Source organism: Mytilus galloprovincialis, chromosome 4, assembly GCF_965363235.1.
Source record: "Mytilus galloprovincialis chromosome 4, xbMytGall1.hap1.1, whole genome shotgun sequence".
Taxonomy (NCBI): Eukaryota; Metazoa; Mollusca; class Bivalvia; order Mytilida; family Mytilidae; genus Mytilus; species Mytilus galloprovincialis.
The window spans coordinates 57,259,778-57,282,567 of record NC_134841.1 but is presented as its reverse complement, the minus strand read 5'-3'; the positions used below and the strand labels follow the sequence as shown (position 1 = coordinate 57,282,567).

Genomic DNA, 22,790 nt, shown 5'->3' with positions numbered 1-22,790 from the left:
CCAAGTCTTAACAGACAAATTTTCACTATATGGTAGTTTTGACTTCAATGCAAAATATGCATTTTTAGCTTTATCTGAGAGGCTTGACACTGCCTGTATAAATTTTCCAGAGCTATGAAAATCAACTCCTAAGTATTTATAACAATCAACAATTTCAATTGCATTAGAACTGTAATAAAAGTAAAAGTTTTCTTTATTTACTTTATTTTTAGAGAAAATTATAATTTTTGTTTTCTTAAGGTTCACGTCCAGTTTCCATTCAGTACTATATTTTTGTAAAGAATCAAGAGAGATCTGGAGACCATCTGCAGATTCCAATATCAATAATAAATCATCAGCATACAATAAATGGTTCAATTTTTTACCGTTTAAATTAACTGCACTAGTTGAGTTTGTATCTAAGTATTTCCCTACATGTATGTCATCAATAAATATATTAAATAAAGTTGGACTAAAAACTGTCTCCTTGTTTGACTCCCTGATTAGCAAGAAAATGCTTAGTAAACATATTTTGATATTTACATGAATAGTATTAGAGTACATGTCATGCAGTATATTATAAAATTTGCCTTGTATTCCTTTTTTTTTGTAATTTTAAGAATTGATCTCCAGACACTGTCAAAAGCCTTTTTATAAAGTGTGCATTTTATCATCATGCACCAATAAGTCATTTGGGAAATTTTTTACCGTTATTCGTCATGATGGATGTTTCCCACCATACACCTTAATATCGCCATGTGGAAATCTGTGCCACTTTTGACGACATACAACAATCATTTTTATTTTGTAACATGACGAAAAATTTACAGGAACCATTGTGGTGTCCACCAAAACAATCAATCAATCAATTTAATTCTCAAAAAGTGTTATAAGGTTTGCAGGTATACATGTACAGCACAGCTGTTCCTGTAAAATGTCATGCCAAAAAAAGTCTACTATACTTTGTAGTATCAAAACTTAATTAAATAAAATTGGAATTTTGTGATATTTGATGAACTAACAATAAAATAAGACACAACTACTAATATGAATTTTTGCAGCTGTCAACTCAGGCAATTTTTGCTGCCACATTCAGAAATCTAAGATTATAAAATTGAGAATGGAAATGGGGAATGTGTCAAAGAGACAACCACCCGCCCAAATAAAAAACAACAGCAGAGGGTCACCAACAGGTCTTCAATGTAGCGAGAAATTCCCGCACCCGGAGGCGTCCTTCAGCTGGCCCCTAAACAAATATATACTAGTCCAGTGATAATGAACGCCATACTAATTTCCAAATTGTACACAAGAAACTAAAATTAAAATAATACAAGACTAACAAAGGCCAGAGGCTCCTGACTTGGGACAGGCGCAAAAATGCGGCGGGGTTAAACATGTTTGTGAGATCTCAACCCTCCCCCTATACCTCTAACCAATGTAGTAAAGTAAACGCATAACAATACGCACATTAAAATTCAGTTCAAGAGAAATCCGAGTCTGATGTCAGAAGATGTAACCAAAGAAAATAAACAAAATGACAATAATACATAAATAACAACAGACTACTAGCAGTTAACTGACATGCCAGCTCCAGACTTCAACTAAACTGACTGAAAGATTATGATTTCATCATATGAACATCAGGCACAATCCTTCCCGTTAGGGGTTTAGTATCATACCATCATAACATATATGAGAAGAACATAACCCGTGTCATGCCAACAACTGTTTTTAGAATAAATGTGTTTAGTTCCGATGCAAAGACCTTATCAGTGACTCAATATTAACGCCAAAATATGCAATCTTTAATGACTTGACAACAGTATCGTAATTATATCCCTTCTTAATAAGTCTATTCAAAGGTTTTGTAAGTTTCTGAGGTGAATACTGACACCTTTGTGCTTTATAAAGAATATTACCATAAAAAATTGGATGTGAAATACCTGAACGTATTAAAAGTCTGCATGTTGAGCTATATTTACGAATAATGTCTTTATACCGATGATAAAATTTAGTAAATGTTTTGACTAGTTTGTGATATCGAAAACCCTGGTGTAATAATTTTTCAGTAATACATAAATTTCTCTCGTTATGTCTGGAAATTTGTTTGAAAACAAAAGTAAGGTCATTACAACGGAGAACATTCCTTTTCAAGGTGGTTGAGGTTACTATCTTTTCTTTTTGTTAAAAAGTTCATATAATTATTCTTTTGTTCAGGTTTTTAAAAACTAACTATGTCGAGAGCTCAAGCAGAAAGTGTGATCAAAAACATCATCAGAGAAATAGCACAAGAATGTGCCAGCAAAGGACAAGCTGTATCAGAAACTCTTGTGGCATTTATGGTGAGTACAGTATACCTTTTAAAACTAATGTAAAAGAAGATTATTGTAGATTTAGACCAGCAAGAAAATATTTGGATATAAAGAAATCAAAACAATGAGGTAACAATTTGCTCTAATCTGTATTATGAGCCATGTTGAACTTTGACTTAATGTTAATGGTTTAACTCTGACTTTTAGATGAAAACACTATGTACAAAAACTGTATATATGTATGTCAAATACCTTTTAACATATAAATTTTTCTAAAAAACTTCAAACAGTGCAAAATACAATATACATGATTTGAAACATATTTCAATCTAAATGTGATATATATGTTAATGATATTTTAAATACATTGACTTCAGGCACGTAGCTGCCTTTACGCAAAAAATCATTTGCTTGCACATGTTTTTCACAAAAAAAAAAAAAAAAAAAATCCTGAAATTGAATTTCGGATAGTCTTTAGTCTTTCCGGATAATCGTGTCTGGCGGTGTCTGTACTTGCAACTACAATCACGACACAAAGTTTAACCCCGGTAGAAATAAAAATAAAAATGAAGAAGCTAGATTTTTATTTTAGCAAGAAGGCAGCGGATAACGAAAGACTCGTAGAAACCTCTCATTTGATTTTAAAATGACCCTCGTGAGAAACACCACGGGTGTCTTGCAAGAAGCAGGACCTGCTTACCTTCGGAGCACCGGAGGTCGCCACATTTTTTCGGGGTCCGTGTTTTTCATCTGTAGTTAGTTTTCAATGTTGAAAGTTTTTGCTTGTCATTTTGTGTCTTATCTGTTCCCGGGTTTCCAAATTACGAAACCCACTAGGATGTTACTATCGTTTCTTGAAATATGGTATAGTAAGAAACAGATAGGGTATTTATCAAATTCATCATAAAATGGTCCAAAAAAATTTTCGCCTCGCTCCGCTCGCCGAAATATGCTTCCACTTTATTTCAACTCAGCTACGCCCCTGGACTTTGTATTTAACACATAAACACATAAGTCGTGGTGACAAATATTAACTCATTGAAAAGCAGTTGATCTTTAAACTTAAACTTTAACAAGTAATTTAAAATTTTCAGGATTTCTTAAATCAGATGTCGATTATATATATTACTTGATGATGCCATGTCTTGCTTACATTAAATATATACAATGTTACATTATAATTTTTACATGTGTAGGTGAAAGCAGTGGTGCTTGATCCAGCAAATGAGTTTAATGTGGACAGAACTCTCACTAAAGACGATGTACAGAAACTTATCAAGGTGAATAGTAACATTTATAAAATGGTTGTTTTCATGATTTCATAAATTTTAATTAAGAAATATAAATTCTAGTATCTTACCTAGATATACACTAACTGAGATCTACATTTACAGGATACAAATGAAAGAATAAAAATATATCATTAAATTTTGGTGAATTAATTTCTGTTGATGCAATGGAAATTTCTTCTTTTGGAACATACGTTTTTATAAAGTTAATATAAATAACAAGGAGATGTAATTATAAATTTCATTGAGACAGCAATGTAGCAGAACAAAATGAAGTCAACACAAATAAAAATAAGATTTATACATATGTTTAACCATGTTCCTTGACTTAGAATAGGCACATTGACATATGATGGGGGTAAAGCTTTTATTTACTTTTGGTACAAGTATGTATATTTGTTTATTTATATATTGTAATTGTATTGTTCTTTTTCAGTTGTGCGTTGATCGACTGATGGATACAAGGACACCATCTTTAGACACTGTTAAAATGCAGGTCTATTTTGATATGAATTATACAACTAGATGTAAGTCTTAATCAAAATATGTTTTCTTCTGGAACATTTAAAATGTATTAGTATTTCTACAAATTAAGGAAGTATATCCAAGTAATTTATGAATATACAACTTTTTAAGAAATTTGGACACCAGTGCAAAAATTAAATGTAATTTTCATGATAGCAGTGTCATCATTGCAAAAAGGGCACATAAAGTTCGTGCAAGTTAATTATGGCATTGAAGCACAAAAAGTAAATGAAACAAACAATGACATTTTTTTCTTATAAAAACAAACCAAGAATGAATAAAATTAGTATATGCTGTATAGATTTACGCTAACATAGATCTCCTCAGCTGAAAACTGCAAATAATAACAGTGTTCACATCTCAGGATCTTAGGAAAACGGCATATTTAATACAGTGTTACATAATTTTGTAAGAAAAAGGCATTAGACAAAATATGATTTTCCCTTTGTAAAACATTTGGAGTTCAAGGCACATCACCTGGGTGAGGAGTCATCCTTAATTATCAACAATTTTCCAAAGTGTACAAAACATTCACTTTTCAGACCCTCACCCTCCCTCAAAAAGTGTACACCAACCATTTTCAGATTTCAAGACTAGAACTAATCATTCTTAACAAAAAGAAGATTCTGTCTATTATAGTTTAGTTTAATATAGAAACTTGCATTGAAAAGAAACTGAAACAGATCTGACTGGTTTTATTTATGAACATACAGTACTATAAATGTTGATATTTTAACCCCCTCCCCCAAGCGTTAGTTTTGTACACTTTGGAAAATTATGGTTGACAATTATGGATGACCCCTAAACAAGCTTGTTAGAATATCTATGGAATAGAAAGTAATTGGTTACACTAGTCAGAACTAAGAAACAATGTAATAGTATACATCAGAGTAGCAGATATATCTTTTGGAAGCTCTTCAGTAGAATGGTTAACACCTTTTACAAAGTTAAAGAAATTATTATTTAATTTTTAGCTGACTTTTTAGAAGAACACAGAAGAGTTTTGGAATCTAGGTTGCAACCAGTGATACGTGAAATCACAGACAGTAGAGCAAGAACGAGAGAAGAGTTAGAGAGCTTGTATCGTAAAATTGTCTCTGCTGTTTTATTACGGTCTGGTCTAGGTAGCCCTACAGATATAGCTGTAGTAAGGGAGGCAACTGCAGCTCTACAGAGCGTCTTCCCACAAACAGAATTGGGAACTTTCATGTCTCTGACAAAGCGAGACAAAGAAAGACAACTCCTGGAATTGACAATGATTGTGACTGGTATTAGACTGTTCAATAAAGAATGTGGTAAAGGAGGAGAAGGAATTGATGATTGTAAGTTTGATGTTCATATTATTTCAATTATTAAAATTCTCATGATTTTAGACAATAAATGTAAAAATCTTGGGAAAAAAATCAAATTTAAGACATTTAAGCCTGATCAAATACAAGTCATGTTAATACCTTTAGAAAGGAAAGATGTAAGACATGTGTAAGAAATTTCACATAATTGTATTATACTTACAAATGTAATTTTATCTGATCTTAGTTAATTTAAATAGTGACATTTCTATCATTTAAGTTGCAGTACTCTTTTAAGCAGAGTTTTAAATTTAAAGACTTAAAAAGTTAAGAATCTATTTGCTTGAAATTACACACATGTAATTCATATTATTGATTTTTAAATGTTTGCAAGAGGTGAAACAGTAAGTTTCTTCTGAAAATGATAATAACAATTTTTATAACATTGATATGATTCATCACATTTTAATTAGTTTTTAACTGACATGGTATCTTTTTTTTCTTTTTATAGTACCAGCCATTTTAAATGAAGCTGTACCAGCCACAACACAGAATGTAGATTCAGAAATCCAGGCCACATTACGTGCTGCCAATAAATATACAGGTAATTATGTAATGCTGAATTACTGTTTCAGCACTGTACTACATAGAGAATTGATGATAGCCAAATGAACATGGGGGACAACTCATGTTATCTTTTTTTTTCTTTTGAAAGTTAAAGTTAGAATGTAACCTTGTCTCTTATTATCGCACCGCAGGTAAATTATCACGTTGTGATTGGTTTAACACCGTCACATGGTGACCCCCTATGAGACAGTAGGGGGTTAGTAAATTTTATAGGGGGTTCATGACGTGTTAATGGTAACGTCATCTATTAATGTTGTGTTTCATTGTTTATTTTTCAACAAAATGCAGCAGAAAAAGTCTAGCGTGCGATAAATTTGTTATACGGTTAACTACTGACCCCTATGGATCCATAGAGGGTGAATAAAATCTAATGGGGACATGGCCTCCGGCCTCACCCCTATGGATTTTACTAACCCTCTATGGATCCGTAGGTGGTCAGTAGCGAACCATATAACTTATAATGTATAGCTGCTAAATAGTGCTATGAAGATATGACACCTTACAAATGTAATCAGTTATCAGGTATTTGTCAAAGGAACAGTCAACTGCCTTCAACCATGGTTAAGTACCTAAACCATATACTGTACAGAAATTTATGTTTGCATTTTTATTATTTCAAATTTTGAAGAACGGATAGATTATTTATTGTGATTTCTGGGAAATCTGCATACAGATGTATATATCAGATATTAGAATGCAAGTTATTATTACGATACTCACTCTGACAGTAGCATTATTCAAATTAATATAAACATCGCAATAAATTCTTAATTTCAGTAATAAGATGTCTAGAATATTTGAAAAGTTAATGTTTGTTGTATATATATTAAGATATTGTGTTTTCATTTGAAATAAAGTTATAGCATTAACTAAAGTACATTCTTTTTTTTTTTTGTAGCTTTGATAGAAAAGATGCATTCTGGTGAATCAAGTGAAGGTCCATCCACTCAGCTGTTAAAGGAATCACTGATAAATACAAGACAACATGAGGCTTTCCTTAGAGTAATATTAGTAAGTAGATATATATCAAGACACCTGATTCTTTGATCTAGGCAAGGACAATATAAAAGGTGAACACTGCAACATACTTCAATACTAGAAAATAATCAATTGATTAAAGAAATAGTTTCTTTTTTGCTGTTCTTTATAAGAGACAGTTAACACTTTAAATGTTTGCTTTGAGAACTTTTCCATTGAAATGAAATTTAATTTGTTTATAATCTATTGTTATACCCCATTTATGGGCATCCTGTTTTCTGGTCTGTCTGTCAGTCCGTCCTTCTGTCCCGCTTCAGGTGAAAGTTTTTGGTCAAGGTAGTTTTTGATGAAGTTGAAGTCCAATTAACTTTAAACTTAGTATACATGTTCCCTATGATATTATCTTTCAAATTTTAATGCCAAATTCAAGTTATTACCCCATTTTCACGGTCCACTGAATATAGAAAATGATAGTGCGGATGGGGCATCCGTGTACTGGGGACACATTCTTGTTTTTTATGTTAATGTTAAACACATTACAGGAATTACAAAATATATATTTTAAACCCCAGTACACTGACTTTAAATAAATGATAACCTCCCTGTCTAAATAAAAAAAAATAACATGCAAATCATGAAAGTTCTTTTATGGTTAAAAATATTGGATATCAGGCATTGCCTTATACAAATCATATTTTATACCATAAAGTAGAAAATTGTTTTGTAATTGAAATTTTTATGATTTGTTTGTACTTTTAGAACGATGTTATTAGCTGTGCTCATCAAGTAGAATCCTTAGAAAAGCAATTAGCTACAAGAATGGAGCAGCTACAAGCCACAGTTCAATCAAAAACAGCTGTGCCTACAGCCCAAGTTTATGTACGTACTCATTTGTAAAACACTCTTGCAGTTAAAGATTATATGTTTGAGTTTTTGTTCAACAATAAACAAACACTAGGTTAAGTCAGAAACAATAGTATCTTTTATATAAAGGATAATCTAGCTCTAATGGTAGGAACTATGACACAGATATCTCCCATTATTTTTTTTTCTGGAAAATTTCAGGACTAATATAGATATTTTCATAACATTTATTTGTATCTGTGAATTGAATTTATTTGCATGAATTTTCTTGGTACATGTTATTAGCAGCATTGCAAGTGCTTGCACAGTGGAAATTAGGTCTAGCTCGTACAGTTTTATATATTATTCAAATGTATTTAGTTTTGTGGGACGTCTTTAATTACCTTAACTTGACCATAAACTGCTTTACATGTATCAAGAATATTTCACATTTAAAAGCAATTTTTAATGCCACATTATTGCAGAACTCCCATTTACCGCTGCCACCAGATTTTTGAATATATGCGTTTTACAAGCGGTTTGTCAAAACTATTCAAATGCTAATAAAAAGTAAAGAAAGTTCTGCAATTTCAAAATTATTATTATTACTTCAGACTTTCATGAAAACATAGAATATAGCAATCAATCTTAATACAACAGTTAAATAATCAAATAATCTGCATTTAATACGCTTAAATAGTTATGAATATCAATAGAATATCAATAGATTGCCAAATATAAATGTGGAAACCCCCTAGTTTTAAATAACATAGACTCAGACTCCAGAAAATATCAGTCACGGATTTCACCGTTTTACAGGAATAAAATACAAATATGTACTTTAACAAGCTTTTGATAATTGAATATTCGATCTATATGGATACCTAATCTAGAAAAAAGCTTTGCTCTCAGAAAAACATCAAATCACCTGGGCATTCAAGTTTTGCTTCCCAGTTGGTTTTCCAAAGTGACAGATTACGTCAAAACACGCCCTTTTTCCCGTAAAAACCAAATGACTCGCAGAATTTATATCAATAGGTACTAAAAGTAACTAAAACAATACAAAGACTAACATCAGTCAATTCAGACAATTTATCATACAATATTTACAATATTCAAACAACAATGAACACACATTTAACCGGTTTATTCATGTAATATTTATCATTCAAAAAAGGATGACTCGTACATGAAAGTCTGTAATTTACTTAGGTGAATTTATTAAGTGTAAGCCTTTCCAAATAACTTAACATTCTCAGGTTTTAGCAATAATAGAAACTAATAAAATCCAACGTGATCACATCAATAGTATAGTTTTAAATTTTAAATTGACTAAACTATGTTCACCACTGAATTTTATATTCAAAACATCGTGGTTTATCTAAAAACTGGACACCGATCACGTACCAAAATATGTTCACAACAATTACATTAATTTTTCTTGCTTTAATTTGCAGCCTCAGTTTATTCACCTGTCACAGTTGTGGAGTGGTTTTCAAGATGAGATGGTATTACTCAGTGTTCTTAGCAATATATTGGCTAGTCTGGAACCATTTACAAGGGTAGGTATCCATACAATTTTTTTCTCAGTAAAATGTTTTTGAAAGTTACCTGTATATATATCATCTTAGTAAGATATTTGTATGTCTGTAAGGTATCGAGAAGTTCAATTATTCAGTTCTCAGCAATAAATTTATGTATGAAATTTTTTACAAGGGTTTGTAAAAGAAAAATCTATAAGGTATCGAAGATGTGAAGATTGATGGTTTTAAGATAAATTTAATAAAGAATTTATTCAGTTTAATTTTGAAAGAAAATAAAAGATAATAGTTAAATATTTTTTTTCAAACTTTCAGTTTAAGTTGAACGAACCATAGTTGTATGCAAATTTTTTTTATAGCTTTGGAAAATTGATAATAGATAATATATACATTAGAAAAATATAATAATATAAATGTACCTTTATTCTTATTCAATAGGGTCACAGAGAACTATTTACAGATGAGATACTGACTCCCTTCTTAGATGGAGCCATCATTAAATCAGATGAACAAAGAATTCAAGAAGTAAGTAATTATATTTTATGAAATTTATTTCCTCCTTCAAAAAGTTATTCCCACTTTTTATAATGTATGCATAAAACGTAAACATAGTAACATGAACACATTCTATCTTTAAAATTTTACATTTCAAAGCTCAGTTTTTAAGAATAAAGATTTCTTTTTGTTATTTTAATTTTAAATGGAAAAATGTACATCCCATATCCCAAATATATCTGGGCAAATAATTTTTCAATGGGAAAAGTCAATATGTATATTAGAAGAATACAAAACAATGTTTTGCAGCAGGATCTACATCAACAGCATAAATATATTGTGACAGGGGAAATAAATCTTTCTTTTTCAGTCAAAGGGAGAGAAAATTAATCCCAGTGATTTTAAAGATTTGGATTGGTTGTTTCCAGATACAACAAAGCATTTTAACAAATTACCACTACAATATAGGGTGAGTATTTTCATTAAATTTAATTGAAAAATTAAGACAAAAATATGTAGAACAAGAAAATTCTATTCATTAGTTCTTAACATGGCAAATACTTCAAATTCCTAGTTTTATCGATATATTTAGAAAGCAAAAATAGATGCAAACATGTACATCTAAAAGAGTATTGATAGAATTGTATAAAAAGTAAATCTTCTTTTCAAAATTAGATTCTTTAACAAAGTAATTAACAAAGCAACAGAAATTTAGATAAAGCCAGGATAAAGAAGAGGAGACTTTTTACAACTGATAAAGAGACAGTCACAATAATTTGATTTAACCAAATTAAGATGTCAGTTTGATACATTTCACCAGTGAACAAGTGCAAACTACATATCACAAACTCTAAAAATGGTGCCTTTTCTAATTATATTAGAAATAGACTAAACAGTGAAGATCACAGATTAGACATCAGTGTCATATTTCTTTATTTAAATTATTAAATGACAGTGATTATTATTGTTGCGGACAAAGTTTCACTGAAAAAAGTTTCTTTGTAACCTTAACATTAACCCTTAGACTGCTGCATTCATTTCTATTGTACTTTTGTGTATTGCTGAATAAAATTTTAATCACTGATGAAATAAACATGTTCACTTACAATTGCTGTATCTTTGTAAATATTGAATATTCATCAATAAAAGTTATAAAAAAAGGTATTGTTAGATTCTGAATTTTTTATATATTTTATTTTTGTGTGAGTCTCTGGTCATTTTTTACCTGTACAGGTGCAAATAGAGGTAAACAAAGGAAACTTATTTTTTTCATGTTTTATTAACGAATCCATCAATGTAAAAGTATCCATGACTTCAGAATTGAACCAATATATAAAAATCTCTTTTAAGAACTAGTTCCATTGTGATTATCAAAAAAAAAAAAGTTTCTTCTAGAACCAACAGCCTTTTTGATGCAAATATTTTCCGGTATTTTCCTCCGACTTTCACTGCGCCGACTTTTACTTCCATGTACAAATATATTTATACGACAAGTTCATTGTTATAGCTTTCATCAATAAATAATCTTGACAAACTTAAAGTTTGGATCTATCTATGTCAGTCAATATTGATTCACATTTGAAAGGCGAAATGATAAACATCGAAAATCATGTTTCATGTCATCCATTTTGGACAAGGTCTGGGAATCCCGGTGGTTCTCGCTTTAAAAGTCTTCTGTTCGCAGTTTTGATAGAATATTTCTATTTCCATCTATTATATCTTCTGTTCTCGTCCAAATCCTTTTTATCGGCCGCCGCTGTTAAATTGTTATCATTGAAATACTTCTGAACGTGTTGGCCATTTCTCCAAATAATATCCGCCATTTTGTCACTTTTTTCATCAAAAATTTTCACTTTCTGTTTTATCGCTTATACCTGATTTAAAGTCAAGAGACACTCGAAAGATGCAGATTTTTAACCAATCAGAATCCATACAAGTCGAAACTGCCGCAATCTCATGAATATTGACCCGCCCATTCCATGGTAACTGTGTAAACAAACGAGTTACGGAAAACGACTATAGTCGCGCGTAGCAGTAGCGGACTGCTTTATCGGAACGACAATAGTCGCGCGTAGCAGTCTAAGGGTTAATTGTCTTTGATACAAAGGTCATTATTATGTTTTATTTATAAACAGGGTTACTGTGCTTGGGCTTTAGCTAAGTTTGACAGATTACTGTTACCTAGCAACCCTGATATTGGTGTACTTAGATACAAAGATCATTATTATGGATTCAGCAGTAAACAAGCAGCAACAGAATTTTCACAAAATCCAGATGGGTAAATTTTATTATGTTACATTTTATGTCATAGTAATAGTTATTCTCAGTCATATTTTACCATGAATCATTTAATTATTTAGTTACAAAGCATATCATATTTACTATTACTAGTATTAGAAAACATGAATTTTAGTAAGTTTTACAATACAATATCAACTTTCAGTTCATTTTATTTAGGTACAAAGCTAACATACAATAACTTAGCATGTTTATCTATTGTAATAAAAATAAATAATATCTAATAAAATTTGTAAATTTAGCTAACAAAGTCCTTATATTTGTATAAAGTAACATTCGTTTATCTGGAAAATTGTTTTAACCTTAGATATGCTAAATTAAAAATTGCTTGCCAGTCACTCTCTGATTAATACTTCATAACTCTGGTAACCCGATTAATAATTCAGTCGTTATATTCCGCTGATCTACGAAGGCTACATTAACGCCTGAACGTCTTCCTCGATCAAGACCGTCAACCGGAAAATTCACACCGCTTTGCAATATGGGAATTTTGATTTAAATTGGCAGCTAAAGAAGGAGGAGTTCCGGATGTTAATTGATAATAAATGATGTAAACTGATGTTAATTGATGTTAATTAATTATTATCGGATTTGTGTTAATTGAACACAAGTGTTTGGTAAGACAATTTTAAGAGAGTTGCGCAGACTCATATCCTGATCGCTGCTGATTGGCTCTCTCTCACAGAGAGCAGGCCACGCGGCCAATGATCACAAGGAGTTCAAGCCCTCGTGTGGGAAAAAATCGGACACGGAAAGGGCTTGAATTATTCGAGTTATAACTCTGGTTAATTTCCCTATCAATCTATCATGAAGGGGAGATAATTATTTCAACTTTCATTTATAGTGTTTTTCAATAATGATGAACGGTTCTTTATATTGGTATGTAATTATTTTAAACGCTTCAAATTTGCTACAAATTTATGAAATTATATTCAATGTCTTTGATACACCCATAACAAAAACTGAAATCTATTGAATTGATACATTTTGTAATTATTCAAAATTAAATCATTAACTTATACTTAATTATAAAATAATGAACGTTTTAAAGGGAGACCATCCCACATTTTTTCGAATCTAAGCATAATACAAAGGAATGTCACTCTTCAGCATACAAATGGCACATACATATAATTCTTATTCATATTTCGCCTTCGGTCTCAAGTAATGAATTAGCTTTACTTCTCTATGAGGGGTGAAGCTTACATATAATATCTCTGTTTAAAGAAACAAACTATATAACCACCTATAGCTGGCCAGTGACCTTGACCCTAGTATATAAGCACCTGTTCCATAATAACTTGTCATTATTTTTCTAGAGGGTTGAAGTGAACACTTCACATAAGTTCTTTTTAGTTATTTTATTTTTATCTTAAATTTGGCAGAAAGTTATTAAAGTTACATTAACTTGTCTACGATGTACGACAAGTTCTAATGTTATTTTGTTATTTACAAATAATAATTCCTCAATTGTCTACGATGTATGACAATTGTTGATGGAAATGAATTTAAAAATTTCTTGTCTACGATGTATGACAAGTGTTCATGGAAATTAATTAAATATTTTATTGTCTACGATGTATGACAATTTTATATATTCATTAAGTTTTTGCCTAATAGCACATTTGTTACTTAATTCATACTCCTGTTTGTTAAACAGATAGATATTTAAAAGTATTTCTATTCATCTGAAGGTCGTGAGTACTTTTCACAATTTACACGTGTTTTACCTGCACAGGTACACATTTTTGTATTACAATGGCTGAATTTGTTTATGCAAATGTATTGTTTTTGCAAGATGTTTAGAATGATGTTTACACTTACAAGGGTGATGGTTATGATTTTCATCACCTCTGGAATGTTTTAGAAATTAAAGATGATAAATTTAATAGGAATACAAGAGGTATTTTGAATAAATCCTCTTCTTAAACAGTTATAAAACCTAGTAGTTTTATAATAGATCATAATGGCAATTGGAAATAATTGACAAAGCAACAGAACCTGTAAAAAGTAAGTTTTAAAATCTAGTGTTACTTGTATAACTTCAAAATCTACTTGATTTGTGATTGTTTCTAACGAAAGTGCTGTTGAGATTTAGATAGGCATGTATATTGATACATTTACTATTTATTATTATTGTATTAAAGAACCTGTATGAATCATGAGGTTTGAGACAGTTTCACTGCCTTCAACTCTAGCAGAGTTTGTAGAGAAACCTGCTGCTATATTTGAATTTTTGCCATTAGAGGCTTATTTTAATGAAGATTTAGTTCTAAATTTTGATCTTATCTACTGAATTGATACGGTGTATGTACCTCCTTTTGGAGTATGTGCCATGGCTGATGATAGTCCAGCCGGAGTTGAATTTGATACGTCTTTTGATCCTGCATTAAGGTTTTCAGAAGCCTTTAAGGCTTCTTTTAGTGAGATTAATGGTCCATTATCTCATCCTGTTTGTTGAACAGTTTAATCATGATTTTGATAAAATCAGGAATATATAAAGTTCTTAGAGGAAATACTATCACACTGAGAACTGTGACAATCCTAGTGTGTCTAGGATAATTAAAAAATCGAAATGGCAATGCCTAGACAGGCCCACTCTGTGGTTTCAAAGATGCAGGAAACCCAGAGATACTTTATTAAGGGGTTGATCATCACCCCTATTGTTGAGTTTGCTATTTCTTGTTGTAGGAATGAGCCATTGGATCTTGATAATACAAGGATTTTATTGTAAAATTATATTTGTTTGTTTTACCATGGTTTTCTGGTTAAACCCATAGGAGATGCTCAGAAATATTTAGATGATAAAACTTATTTGTAATTCTGTTGTGATAGTTGCTTTATCACATTTCTAGTTATGATTGCAAAAAGCAAACTTAGTGTTTATACAAAGATTCTTAGCAAATTATAGATTCCTTGGAAGAGGTTCCAGGTCTAGCAATTAATTTACTACCAGCTGTTATGGGAAAGGCAATATCAGTTTTTTAACTGCAGAGGCTCTGTTGGTCAACAGGGCGACTATACTACATGTAGTAGGCAATTCCCTTCATTGAGAGGGAGAGGTTTCCAAAAAGGGAACAGAGAATCTCAAAGAGGTCACATTTCTCAACCAGTTGCTATATATACAGTAGATAACTTAAATATTATGATTTGGAAAATGTTACTAATGATCTATTGATATTAGATTTATTAAGAAATGGTTATAAAATTATTTTTAATGATGTACCACAAGGTTTATCCTTTTTGAATTAAATACATTTCACCTTTCATAAGGATGAATTAATTTCAGAAGTCCAAAAATTGATAGCTAAGAGAGCTATTTAAAAGGTTGATCGATCAATGGAAAATCAGTTTATTTCCTATATTTTCTTGGTTCCTAAGAAAGATTGGTCTTCAAGGCCTGTATCTATTTGAAAAATTAAAACAAACTAAGTTTGTGGCTTATCAGCATTTGGAGCAGGACCATTTATCTTTTGTTTAGATGTAATTCTTTAGAATAATTATCTATATATATATATATATATATAGATAGAGCTAACATCTATAGATCTCACAGATGCATATTTAAGTATCATTTATGTTTATATCACAATTTCATGATTTATGTGGAAAAGACATTGATATGATATTTATGTTTTTTTTTTTTTTTTTTTTTTTTTTTTTTTTTTTTTTTTTTTTTTTTTTTTGGATTGGCTTCTGCATCAAGAGTTTTTACTAAGGTTTTAAAACCTGTCTATGTATTTATGAAATAATGTCACTTGAAGTATATACATGCTATAGTTTATACATTGATGATTATTTTATTATGGATCAGAGTTTAGATGATTGTATTGTGAATACAGAAGAAGTGGTGCAAATGCTTGATAAGCTGTGCTTCAGAAAAATTTTGAGAAGTTGGTACTCATTCCTTGGAAGCACATTGTTTTCCTTTGTCTCATTATTGATACTGAGCTATTTAAGTTTTTTCTGACAGATGAGAAATGGTAAAATTATCTCCCTTGGGAAATTCTTTTTAAATAGAATTGTGTAACGGTATTATAGATGTTTTACATCATTTATTGGTCTTGTGATGAATGCTTTTAATGCAGTATCTGTGGCATGCATGGGAATGTTACATTGCAGAAACATGGCGAGAAATAATGTTGAAACACTGTATAGTTGTTACAGTGTTTATTATCATCAATAGGTGAAATTTTTTAACAATTTAAAATCAGAAATTAAAAATTTGATTTATAGACCCATCCAAATAAGTTTTTGGGTTGTACCAGATTCCTCTGACATAAGGATTTGGGATCCAAATTTGAAGAAAATGTTTCTGTTGGTAGACGGAGCTTCTTTAAGAGTATGCACTCATTTCATATAGATTTCATAGTATTGTTGGCTATAATATTCTTCTGGAGAAAAAGTTTTAGTCACAGAGAGTTATACAATCAGAAGATACAATTTCAGTAGCTTTTATTATGCAATAGGAGGAGTAACCTCTTTGTCACTTAACATGCTTACTACAAATATTTCATTATTTGGGCTTGGTGTTCAAGAAAGAACATTTTTATCACAGCTCTTTATATTCCTGGTAAGAAAATTTTTGATGCTTATCATATGTCTAAAAAATTTACAGATTCAAAAGGATGTCAATTGAAAGAAGATATATTTGTTTTGTTGTTATTACGTTTTCATTTTCAATCTGTAGATAATTACTTCGTTGTCTTTTGACCAACAAGCTCCTTTCAGAGATGTTTTTATTTTCATGATCAGAATTATGACCTTATATTTTCCCATCTTTTTCATTGTTGGGGATATTTATAAAGAAAATTATTAGTGATAAAGTTCAGAAGGCTCTTTTGATTATCCTTTTTGGCTTGCTCAGAGTTGGTTTTCTTTGCTAAGACCAATTTTAATTTATTTGCCAGTTAAACTGTTAAGCATAAAAATTAGTAACAATGTTACATACTGAAGATAATGTCTTTCCGTCAGGAAGAGACTTAATTTAACTGTATATTGTAAAAAATTAAAGTGAACCAACACCTGAAGGGTTGATTGTGCAGTAGGGTAAAAACGTGTGTATTATACTCAGAAATCACTTTAATATAAACAGGAGATTTCAGAATCATTTGTAAAATATATTTACACTTCATCTTGGAGACCATGCATCTATAATCAAGCATTATCAATATTTTTTTGAGAAATTTCATTATTTGGTGTGTTCAATTAGAGAACCAATTCCTTATCACCATCTAAAAAGGATGTTAGTCACGGATTATTGAAATTTTTGTAAAACACAAGCTTTTCATATTCAGCATGTTTAATGTGAATTTTTCTTGGTCTATGTTGAAACAGACTTTATCCTTTAAGAAATAGATTTTACTGAATTTGTTTGTTTACTACATGTATTTGTGGAAGGTTGCTTAAACCTGAATCTGCAATTGAAGAGTTAGATACTGTTTCACTTGGGAGATGAATTTAGCGCTATCTTTTTTAAGTTCTTAATATTCATTGGAGTATTTAACATTGAAACTGTCTTTTATACTTGTGTCTTTATTTGCCTTGACTACATCTGCCTTGAAGTACTATCTTTATCAGCTGTAGATTTACATTCTATGTCTTTCATTCAGAGACATGGCACTTTATTTTTTCATATACATGAGTTTTTGAAAAATACTAGATCTGTTAGTTAGTTTACCTAATGAGGTGATCAAAGGTTTTGATAAACCAAAACTTTGTGTTGATTAAGACAATGATTTATCATGTTTTGTGTACAAAATAGGTGAGAGAATTCATCTAAGTCTTTTCGTAAAGTTTAGATAGTTAGAGAGAGTTCTAATTTTATCCAAGGTTTTAAGGTTAACTCATTTGGAGGAACCTCTTCATAAGTGCATTTAGCTTCAGGATGTTCTATTAAGGACATTATGGCAACAGTTTTGTCTGGACATATGGTAAAACTTTTTACAAGTTCTATAACAGGAAAGTAAATAATATCAGTACTAAAACACTTTTCTTCAGTTGTAGTTACTGGATGATCTTGTGATTTTTATCCTTTATTAAATGTTGGCATTTATATAAAAATTGTTTTTAGTTTGTGTCTACACTTTAAACAAGCTAATTCATTACTTGAGACCGAAGGCGAAATATGAATAAGAATGTTCCTTCATCCAAGCATATCTTGGATGTGCAGGATGAAGGTCATTCTTAGAATATGAGCCTGAGGCTCGAAAGTAATTAATTCCCACCCTAGGGATTATCAGTCAGACCCACCCTTTTCCACTGGGTTTTATATTTGGTCGACACAAACTTGCTTTAAATTATGACAAGTTATTATGGAACAGGTGCTTATATACTAGGGTCAAGGTCACTGGCCAGCTATAGGTGGTTATATAGTTTGTTTCTTTAAACAGAGATATTATATGTAAGCTTCACCCCTCATAGAGAAGTAAAGCTAATTCATTACTTTCGAGCCTCAGGCTCATATTCTAAGAATGACCTTCATCCTGCACATCCAAGATATGCTTGGATGAAGGAACATTAATTAACTGTGCATTCATGCTCCACCTTCAATGAAGATTCTAAATTTTAAATATAACCAAAAGTTGTTAATCTATAGATAGTGAAAACTAATGTAAGCTAACCCAATGTAAAATATATTTCTTTGAAATTTTTTAAAACTTACTCAGAAAAATGCTCAAGCCACTTGACTTTCATAGAACATAATTAACGTTTGTACACAATATTTTAATAAAGTAGTTAAAGATTATTTGCTTCTCAAAGTGTAAGACGCAATAAAAATCGTATGCTTGCATCAACTTACCCAGTTTAATTAAGTCCTGAACATTTCGATATAGTTTATTTACCTTTAACAATACCAGTTATAAACAAATCACAAGTACATGTTAAACTCCGACTAAATACCTATATCCTGATCCTGTCAGGTAAATACGCTACATAACTAAAGATTGATTTTATTTTTTTTTTATTTTAAATCATAGTGGCCATTATTTTGAAAAATACATTAATACGAATACATATATTTCTTCTCAAAAGTCAAACACCAGATATGCTAAATGAGTTTGCTCCTGGTTATAAATCAAAATACTGTAAATTTCTTCCAAGAAAATTAGTCAAATGTGAAATATCCATATTCAGGATATTGTTTGAATCTATGATTAAATCTTTTAAATGACTTGTTTGATATCTGTTTTAGATTTATTCGTCTGGTAGCTGAAGGTGCCAAAAGAAGTCCAGAATTAATACAGCTATTAGAACTTCATACACAATTTGCCAGTATAACACCTTACTCACAGGTATAAGTTATGATAGTAATACTTATATGATAATCAAATTACCACATCAACACTTGTTAAGATAAGTATTTCTATTGAGATAAAAAAAAAATCACAAGATTTTGTCAATCTGAATGACATTAATAGTTTAACTAATATTCATATTTCAAAGGAAAGTTTCATAAATTATTAAGTAGCTTTCAACTCTAAACCTTAAAAAATATCAAGGGATACAATCACCAAAATTTAATTTATAATAAATATTTTGATCATTAAACAAGTATGGACACAGATGAGTGTGGATAGTATGTTTGGACAGTGTCTTATGACGAAAGGAGTTCTATGTTTTTCCTATATGGTGTTATTAACTGTGTTGCACGACGACAACCAATCTGAGCATTAGGAGTGTTATTTATTTAAATTTTTTTTTTATGATCAAGATGGGCATGGAGGAGACAGTAATTGCATTAGTTACCAAATGATTACAATAGAATAAGTTCTACATCTTTGATTTTGGATACATTTTGTAGCTAGGAGAGCAAAACATAATAGGTGCATTTTTTCATGTGTTTTTTTTTTCTAAATGGGAGATGATATCTAGATCCTGTAATCAGTGGTTGTCGTTTGTTTATGTGTTACATATTCCTTTTACATAAATAAGGCCATTAGTTTTCTCATTTGAATTGTTTTACATTGTTATTTCAGGGCCTTTTTATATAGCTGATTATGTGGTATTGGCTTTGCTCATTGTAGTTGTTAATTTCTGTGTCGATTTGGTCTCTTGTGGAGAATTGTCTCATTGGCAATCATACCACATCTTTTTTATATGTATTTGCTTACTATTTGTATGGTTCTATTTATATTACTTTGTGGTGGATCGTCAGTATCAGTAAAATTATTTGTTAAAATGTCGAATTGTTCCTCAGATTAGAATACATTTATTGGTTTTTAGTAATGACAATGCCTGACATGATGCTTGGGGCCAGATGAGCTAGGAAGTAAATTTCTGTGCTGATTTTTATCAATTCTTTGATTATATCTCCTCCAAAGCTGGTTGAAGCAAATACAAATTTTGACCAATATGAAAATGATTTCACCCAAAGAACCTTTGTGAGCATGCTTCAAAGACTCATAACTGCTCCCTAAGTAATCTGATAGAATTTCAAGCATGTCAAGTGAATATTATCAACATCTACTTAAAGTCATAAGAAACCTCAAATTAAAAAAAAATAATGCATATGTTTTTTATAACTCAACGGATAGTTTTCATTATAAAACTTATGTACATATACTTTTTTCTGAAGAAAATTCTTTAATTTGTTCATATTAAGAAGTTTACTTTTATTTTCATTGCTTCCTTTCCAGGAAGCAATTCCCCCGACATATTTTCCATATGCAAAGTGACCTTCGTGTGACCCATCTTGTAAAAATCCGGAGATCGCAATACCCATGGTAGTCCTTAAAATAAACTATTATCTGATTGTACATGTTAAACATGTGCTCAATATCCATGCTTTGTTGAAATTGTTGACAAACAGGTGACAATTTTTAATCTTCGGCTTCAAAACAAGAACTTTAAGTAACTGCAATATTTTCACAACAACACTGACCGATTGAGAAAAAAATTTGACTATTATACGAAATTTATGCGAAAAAAAATGATAAAATTGTGCACAGAAGATTAAGTTTATGCTGTTTGTATGCATTGGTTCAAGAATTGGAATAACATTATTTTTCACCGGTCACTCGTTTATTATGACTTTAATTAGTCTTAATATGTCTAAATATCTAAAGAGTTATAGTATTCAAAATTATTCCTTTTCATTTTTGTCGAGCCTGCAACTTTTGTTGCAGAAAGCTCGACATAGGGATAGTGATCCGGCAGCGGCTACGGCGGCGTTAGCTAACTACTTAAAAGCTTTATATTTTAAAAGGTAGAAGACCTGGATGCTTCATACTTTGTATATAGATGCCTCATATTATGAAGTTTCCGTCAGTCACATGTCCAATATCCTTGACCTCATTTTCATGGTTCAGTGACCACTTGAAAAAAAGGTTCAGAATTTTTTGTAATGTTGAATTCTCTCTTATTATAAGTAATAGGATAACTATATTTGATATGTGCGTACCTTGCAAGGTCCTCATGTTTGTCAGACAGTTTTCACTTGACCTTGACCTCGTTTCATGGATCAGTGAACAAGGTTAAGTTTTGGTGGTCAAGTCCATATGTCAGATACTATAAGCAATAGGGCTAGTATATTCAGTGTATGGAAGGACTGTAAGGTGTACATGTCCTAATGGCAGGTGTCATCTGACCGTGACCCCATTTTCATGGTTCAGTGGTTATAGTTAAATTTTTGTGTTTTGGTCTGTTTTTCTCATACTATATATGAAATAGGTCTACTATATATTTGTTGTATGGAATGATTGTAAGGTGTACATGTCTAGCGGGTAGATGTCATGTGACCTTGACCTCATTTTCATGGTTCAGTGGTCAAAGTTAAGTTTTTGAGTTTTGGTCTTTTTATCTAATACTATATGCCATAGGTCAACTATATTTGGTGTATGGAAATATTTTATGATCTTTATATCAGTTGCACAGGTTTTATTTGACCGTGACCTCATTTTCACGGTTCATTTCACAGTGTTAAGTTTTTGTGTTTTGGTCTATTTTTTCTTAAACTATAAGTAATAGGTCAACTATATATGTTGTAAAGAAGCATTGTTAGCTGTACATGTCTGCCTGGCATGGTTCATCTAACCTTGACCTCATTTTCAAGGTTCATTGGTCTTTGTTTAGTTATCTTGGTTAATGTTAAGTTTATGTGACAGTTGTACTTAGGACTATCAACATAATATCAATGATAAGTAAACACCCAATAAATTCAAAAGTATCATTTACCACCACTTTAAGAAGCACAACCATCCTTTTAAATATTTAGCAGTTCAACCTTTAGAAGTAGTAAATAAGCAGCCTGGTGAATCTCATTCAAAGTTTGTACGATCACGATAAATAATTGAATTAAATTGGATTAAAAAATTACAGACAGTTTACCCTTTCGGTCTTAATGATAATATCATGGGAATTGGTAATATATCTAGAACCTATTCCGTTAACATTTTGGATATAGTTTCTAAAACTGTTCGTAAAAACCGTTCTCACGGTCGTAGAACAAATCCGATCAGAGAAAATTTCGGACCAATCATACCAATATTTCGGACCTAATTTCTATTTCAAAAAACAACGGCAGACATTATCTATTAACAAAACTCTGTTCATTACCGGTTAATAAGTTAAATAAAATTTTGGAGGATTGCAACACAATTTCATATAGCAGTC

General features: G+C 30.8%; 1 protein-coding gene across 1 annotated transcript in view; it reads left to right on the top strand.

The window, feature by feature from the left end:
• LOC143072512 (cilia- and flagella-associated protein 206-like) overlaps nucleotides 1–22,790 on the top strand; it is a 35,398-nt gene that overhangs the window by 2,812 nt on the left and 9,796 nt on the right. The window contains exons 2-13 of the mRNA XM_076247458.1: nucleotides 2,197–2,321; nucleotides 3,488–3,571; nucleotides 4,017–4,107; nucleotides 5,080–5,427; nucleotides 5,906–5,998; nucleotides 6,920–7,032; nucleotides 7,759–7,878; nucleotides 9,300–9,404; nucleotides 9,822–9,908; nucleotides 10,249–10,347; nucleotides 12,014–12,156; nucleotides 19,372–19,471. Of these exons, the coding sequence (XP_076103573.1) occupies nucleotides 2,214–2,321; nucleotides 3,488–3,571; nucleotides 4,017–4,107; nucleotides 5,080–5,427; nucleotides 5,906–5,998; nucleotides 6,920–7,032; nucleotides 7,759–7,878; nucleotides 9,300–9,404; nucleotides 9,822–9,908; nucleotides 10,249–10,347; nucleotides 12,014–12,156; nucleotides 19,372–19,471 (1,491 nt within the window). The 5' untranslated portion in view covers nucleotides 2,197–2,213. The remainder of the gene's footprint in view (nucleotides 1–2,196; nucleotides 2,322–3,487; nucleotides 3,572–4,016; nucleotides 4,108–5,079; nucleotides 5,428–5,905; nucleotides 5,999–6,919; nucleotides 7,033–7,758; nucleotides 7,879–9,299; nucleotides 9,405–9,821; nucleotides 9,909–10,248; nucleotides 10,348–12,013; nucleotides 12,157–19,371; nucleotides 19,472–22,790) is intronic.